Below are 7030 nucleotides of genomic sequence, written 5' to 3'. Positions count from 1 at the left end.
AGCTCTACTGTGTCAGAGAGCAGAAGAGAGACAGCCAAGGACCACATATAACAAGAAACACATACTATGTAACACACAGGGTACCTGTCACGCCAATATCTCAGCACACAGCTCACAGACTCATCCACCCTCTCTGCATTTATATGCTTACATTATACCCCAGAGGAGGCTGATCCTCTGCACAGAGAATGAACAGGAGAATAAATTAGAGAATGCATATTCTGGTGCCAAGGGAAAAATATGCACCAGTATCAATTCAGCTAATATGTCAATAATCAAACAATTATTAACCCTCTGCATTTGGACAATCACAACAAGCTGGAGCTCTAGTAATGATAAAAACAACTCAACTGCAAGTTGTATTCGGTACTAATGGAGGACATTAACTTCCATACTGGTTTGCATGCATTCTGTGCTAGACCCTTTCACCAGCGTTGAGGTTCCTCCAAGTCGAAAGGGTCCCTACTCTACCCACACCAGTCAGCAAACAGGCCTGCCTAGTTCTACCATTCTAGGGAAAACACAAGCATGCACATAAATCAGTCTAATGGTGTCCATATATGGTACATGTTGTATTTTATCGGTATAAACTGTGTATTTCCAGGTGTGCCTTAATGGAAAAGTATGTCTGGACATTTATGTTGCTATGAGAGATGTACAGTGAATCTAGATGATCAGCTGGGGCCTTGCGCAAAGGCTGTGTTTCATAAAGGACTTTTTACAACCACACACATCTGCATATGAATAAATAACACAGCAAAGACAATGGCCTCAGACACTGACCCCAGCCCCCGCAAGTGGCCCTTGAGAGGAAACTGAGTTATCTGGTTTGTCAACACAAGAGTTTCTGGGAAGGACCTGGCCTCTTTCAACTGAAACCCAATCATCTTTACAACCAGGTTTGAGGAGCTGTTTAATCTGGAATGGCAAGGGGCTGTGCTAACTGCAAGTGGACTGGCTACAACAACCCCCAACAGGTTCCTCTCCTCCCCCAGCTGCTAAGGGCAGGAACTATTGTTGTATAACACAGAGGAGGGGTCTCTATATACCTGTGGTATCCCAAACAAAAGACCATGTTTGGGAATCTCGCTCTCTCTTGGAATGCTGACATGGACGGTGAGATAGAAAGGGGCTCAGCTAATGAAAGCGTGTGACTGTGCCTAGGGTATATAGAGCCATTATGTGAGTCACATAGTTTGTATGCTATAACTTGTACATATGTAAATCTGTAAATAAACCCCTTTTATTTAACCCCTTTGAAACGACCTCAAGTGTCTGGTCATTAATATAGAAATAAGTTAACATAAGCTAGAGTACATTCTACATTTGGCACCCCAGATAGCGTGTGGATAATTAGTAAATCCACATAGAACCCTATAACAGAAATTACTCTAGCTAGTAGTTCCAGAGAGCGTACAATTACGAGGAAGGACCTAACGGAAGACTCCAGCGTGGAACCTGGACGCGATGCAAGCATTTGAGAGGCGATAAGGTATTTTGTTTCTGTTATATCAATGCATGTATGTATTTTGGTTGCAGTTTGTGATGTTTAGTTGTATGTATGACGAGTTAACTGCTAGGAAAATAGTTTGTTGAAAGCATATAGGTATGCTATAGGAAACAATAGGTTTCAGGAATTGTGTGGATTGAATATGAATGGTCTGTGAGAGGCAGCAAAAGCTTCATCTCCTGTTGTTGCTGTATTTGTGTATATAGTTTGGTCAGCCATTGTGAGTGTAGATCACATAATCTGAAGGCAGTTAGAAGTGAATGTGAGTGTATTATGAGGACAATAGCTTTTGTGTTGGTCATTGAAGCTTGTGTACAGTGTGGTGAAAATGGAGCTTGCACAGAAGTATGTTAGGGACAATGCCACGGTTGATGTGAATACATCTGCAAATGAATCCCTGGAGCAACAGTTTGCTTCATTGGTAGAAAAATGTGAGAAGTGTAATAATGGATTGCAGCAGACATATTTTGGAAAGAAAGTACAGAAGATAAAGCTTGCAAATGAAATTTCGATTTTACTTAGGATGAGGGTCATATCAGAGCAGAGAGCGAGAGATTGGGCTGCAGACAGACAGCAAATCAGAAAGGACCTGGATGAGTTTAAAGATAATTTGGTGGTTATGGCAGATTCATCGAGAGCTGATTTGCAGGCGTTAAAATTAGAGGCAGATGATTGGAAGGAAAGGAATAGTGAATTGGAGAAACAAATAGAACAGCACAAGGTCAAATGCGCCTCAAATGAAACCTTAATTCACTTACTCAATGATAAATTAACCCAGATGCAAGAGCTGGTTGCCTCTTTAAAAAGAGAACTGTTACATACCAACTCATTGTTGATACAGAAGGAGAATTACATATTATCAGTATGTGAACAAAAAGCAAAAACTTGTGATTCTGCAAATGTCTGCACTATTACTGATGACAGTACCTGCAGTGGGGTACAACTAGCAGATGTGTCCAGCCCTACTGTGCTAACAATTCAGGACAAACTGCGCTTATGTCAGATTCTGGGCGATTTTGATTCCCTAGAATCGCCTGTGAGGTTGTCTAGTCAATTTGAGGCAGTGGTATGTCAGTACAGTCTAAATGATGAAGATGCATGTGCACTTTTACGGGCCTGGTTGCCGGGGCCCTTAGCCACTCGCATAGTTCTGGAAAATGGTGGTTGTGTAGCAGATGCAGGAGGTAGGAGACAGGAAGTACAGCGTGTATTGGGAAGCCGTGATGAAAGAGGCGTGCAAGCGTTGGCAAGCATGAGGTTCATGAATGGAATGGATCCTGTGATATTTTGTCATGAGTACATGTCACTGTATAGAGTGGTCCATAATTGCCAAGATGTATCAGCTGATGATGGGGAGTTGTTATATTCCATGGCGAATAAATGTATGGTGAGCCACCCAGTTAAACTTGCTCTTAAAAATGCCATCACGTGTCAACAATTCATTAATATACTGAGGGATTGTTGTGAGGAGGGAAATGAGGGAGAGACATCCAATGTATCTGTGGCATATAAAGGTACACAGAGAAAAAATTTCCGATGTTACCGATGTCATAGATCTGGCCACATAAAACGATATTGCAGAAACCACAAAGTTAAGAATAGACACACCAGCAATATCTCCAATTGTGTAAGCACCGTCTCCCCTCACGATCATGAAAAACATGAGAACTTTGGTGAATTTCAGGGCCCAGATAAGCTGGAAAACAGCATTTGGAATTGTGGGCAACAAGCAAACTCTAAAGAATTTGATAATGTTGCATTCGGTGCCCAAGGACACTGGCCAAACATTCCAGTTTATGCCCCGCTAGCCAGTATGCCATATTGGCTATTCTGTAGTTTGTCAAACATTGCAATCCCTTTTTTCTTGGGATATATGGCAGAGTGTTCAAAAATTAATGTGTAATAATGTATGGCAAATGAAATACAATCTCTTGTCTCAACAGGTTTGCAGTATAGGGGTAACCTAACAGATTGTGAAGTAACAATGGTGTCTTAATGTGAGGATATTAACATAATTATGCTTTGTTTTTCAGATATCTCTGAAAGGAAATGTATGTGGTTAAAAATTCAAGTCATCTAACATTTGATTATGTTGTATTTATGTATTTGTGCGGTTTCTTTGTTTCTCTCCTCTTCAGCCAAGGGCATCTACATGGAATTTGGTTAGGATCAGGGTGCACCCATTTTAAATTGTAGAGGTTAATAATTAGTCTGCAGAAAATACCATGAGCTCATGAGTTAAAATCCTAATTGTTTGCAAACAATTAAATAATAGAAGGTTTAATGAGTGAAACTGAAGTAAAGGTGGTTAACAATTAACTTGTACAGTCTGTATTGTTGTTGGTGTTTCTTTTCTTTCTTGTTCCTATTGACACAGATGGTCCAGTACTGAAGACAATGAGCTCCACAGGATATCAGCATCTTTGTGTCAATGTACTAATTGTACAGACCTGTGTGTAACTAACTTCTGTGTGTGTCTGAAATAGGCCTGTTTCTGTGTGTTTGTTTGTTGGTTTGATTAGTAACAACCAAAGAGTTGTAGTTTTTTTTTCTCTCTCCCTGTTCAGTTTTTGAATAATTTTATCATTTATTTTCGCAATACATTTTTTGCTTTTCGGTTGTGGGGATTTTTGTTGCCCCATACACCATTTTTTATTTTGTTTTAATTTTTTCACTTTTGTGTTTTTTTTTTACATAGAAGTATTGAGAAAGTGGTACCTACGCTTTGAGGTACCAAAGGGGGGATTATATACACGATATTGAAGGCATGAGCAAACACAGCTATGAATGCTGTTGGCCTATTTATACTGTATATTCATAAAGAGTACTCAAAGGCAATTTTACGGTTACGAATAAACCTCTTAAGTTTATAATTTGATCTACAATCGAAGGAAAGTAATGGTAAGGGTTGCCAATACACTCATCGATTTACTCAGTTATTTCCTTGCAGATTCAGCTGCTAGGAATCGATTCCCCAAATGTCAGATCAATTTTGGCGATTGAATAAATCGATCGGACAGGTTGGAAAGTTAAAAACAATCAGGAGCAACAACTTTGGCAAATTAATGGCCAATAACCTTGCACTGCATTGGGCAACTCTGCAATACGATCGATTAGTAATAGATTCCAGGCTGGAATCTATTGGGAATTGATGTGCAGTGGTTGGTAGGAATCGAGTTATTCTGAATCGATTATTTTCCTAAAGGAATTGATCGTTTTGGAACATTGGATGGAAATCTGTAGGTGTATGGCCAACTGACAGCATTATTTAAGATGAAAGATTTTGTTCTCTTGTAGGACGTAGTGTCATATGTTATATTTTCCTGAGAGCTCTTGCACACTACATGCAATTCCGATTGGCAATTTTGGACGCGATTTTACGTGCGATTGTGAGTTGCAATTTTGAGTCGGTACTGCATGCTGAGTTTTTTCTTATGCGTTTTTCTGCGTATGTCGACAGTGCCCAGTGAAAATCGGAATTGCAAATCAGATTGGCAGTGTGCAGGGGGCCGCAGAGATATTAACATGCAGCAGTAGTGGAGATATTCATTTTCTTTTATTGGGATTTATAAGGAAAGGGGGATGGTTTCTACACTAAAATGCCTTCCCAAAAAGTCCTCTCCCAGGTTGGAGGGCTACAGAGAGTATTCTCATTGTTATGTAAAGGGTGGTATAGATTCATTGACACAGGTAAATTGTAGAAGGACTCATCAAAGGAAGTGAATGGGTATTTGGCCCACAGGGATGGGGGAAGTCTACAACCAAAAAGAATGTATGCAAATTCACACAGTTGAATGGTTAACAAGAGTAGCCAGAGCTTCAAAGAAGCCAGTGGAAATGACCACCAACAAGGGTTTATTATTTAATAGCTGGGCATCACCATCCATTTTTATTTTGTTAGAAGATAAATTAAGCTTTGAAGGTGGATAAAGCCTGAACAGCAGTCGTATTCTTTGGGTGTAAAACCTTTATCCAGGTAATTTAATAATCAGGCCCACCCTTTCAGTATACAGTGGGGGTGGGTAACCGCTGGTAATGTAATGTCCGGACACCAATGATATAGAATCAAGGTACTGATAATTGATTAGAAGTTAATCTTTTTTGTTTCATCTATATATATTTGGTGTCCAATCCACTGAGAACAAGACAATGTAGGTACTGAAATGTAAATGTGTTTTGCAGACCACATGACCTACAATGGCTCAATAGTTTTCTTTTATTATATTTTCATGTGCACAATCTACATACACAAACAAACACATTGAGAGATATATTAGGTGGCAGTGGATAATCCATGGGTATGCTGTGTCTGTGTCATAAAGGTATACATTGATGCCAATAAACTTGCAGAACAAACTAAGGTTCACATGATAAGATATTGCGATCTGGTAAATCCAGGTGATGCATATATATGGTATGATGTTGTATATTCACCCTCACAATTAATGCCATGTCAATGTACCGATTAGGTGTGAGTGGGAATGAATGTTGGGTTCCTGGTCATTGGCCCCTGCATAGCGAGGATGGTCTGTCCACAGGAGAAATGATTCCCAATAACCTTGGACTGTGTCACACTGCCGGGGGTAACTGTTATTTGATACAGCCCAGCGGTGGCTTGCGTCCAGCAAGAACTGTTTTGCGACTCAATGTAGCTGTGCGGAGCATACAGAAGCCATCCGCTGAAGGGCACATGTTCCGGATCCCAGCCATGAGGGTGTGTCCATTAGGCACAACAGGAGGGAATGTTGTATTTTATCGGTATAAACTGTGTATTTCCAGGTGTGCCTTAATGGAAAAGTATGTCTGGACATTTATGTTGCTATGAGAGATGTACAGTGAATCTAGATGATCAGCTGGGGCCTTGCGCAAAGGCTGTGTTTCATAAAGGACTTTTTACAACCACACACATCTGCATATGAATAAATAACACAGCAAAGACAATGGCCTCAGACACTGACCCCAGCCCCCGCAAGTGGCCCTTGAGAGGAAACTGAGTTATCTGGTTTGTCAACACAAGAGTTTCTGGGAAGGACCTGGCCTCTTTCAACTGAAACCCAATCATCTTTACAACCAGGTTTGAGGAGCTGTTTAATCTGGAATGGCAAGGGGCTGTGCTAACTGCAAGTGGACTGGCTACAACAACCCCCAACAGGTTCCTCTCCTCCCCCAGCTGCTAAGGGCAGGAACTATTGTTGTATAACACAGAGGAGGGGTCTCTATATACCTGTGGTATCCCAAACAAAAGACCATGTTTGGGAATCTCGCTCTCTCTTGGAATGCTGACATGGACGGTGAGATAGAAAGGGGCTCAGCTAATGAAAGCGTGTGACTGTGCCTAGGGTATATAGAGCCATTATGTGAGTCACATAGTTTGTATGCTATAACTTGTACATATGTAAATCTGTAAATAAACCCCTTTTATTTAACCCCTTTGAAACGACCTCAAGTGTCTGGTCATTAATATAGAAATAAGTTAACATAAGCTAGAGTACATTCTACAGTACAATAAAAACGTTACAT

At 40.5% G+C, this 7030-nt stretch overlaps 1 protein-coding gene across 1 annotated transcript; it reads left to right on the top strand.

Annotated features, from left to right (window-relative positions):
• The first annotated feature begins 1838 nt into the window (after positions 1 to 1838).
• Positions 1839 to 3590, top strand: LOC137544727 (posterior protein-like). The gene is made up of 2 exons (XM_068265818.1): positions 1839 to 3321; positions 3544 to 3590. Exons 1-2 carry the CDS (start codon positions 1839 to 1841, stop codon positions 3588 to 3590), a joined length of 1530 nt encoding a protein of 509 aa, XP_068121919.1.
• Positions 3591 to 7030: the final 3440 nt, after the last annotated feature.

This window comes from Hyperolius riggenbachi, chromosome 2 (genome assembly GCF_040937935.1).
Source record: "Hyperolius riggenbachi isolate aHypRig1 chromosome 2, aHypRig1.pri, whole genome shotgun sequence".
Classification (NCBI taxonomy): domain Eukaryota; kingdom Metazoa; phylum Chordata; class Amphibia; order Anura; family Hyperoliidae; genus Hyperolius; species Hyperolius riggenbachi.
The sequence above is the reverse complement of the archived record's forward strand: the minus strand, read 5'-3'. Positions and strand labels throughout refer to the sequence as shown.

What these genes read in the sequence shown, in the direction of transcription:
- LOC137544727 (XM_068265818.1), top strand. Translation starts at nt 1,839, where the DNA reads ATGGAGCTTGCACAGAAGTATGTTAGGGACAATGCCACGGTTGATGTG. An exon ending in AGTTTATGCCCCGCTAGCCA is followed by an intron (nt 3,322 to 3,543) that starts GTATGCCATATT and finishes TTTGTTTTTCAG; the next exon opens with ATATCTCTGAAAGGAAATGT.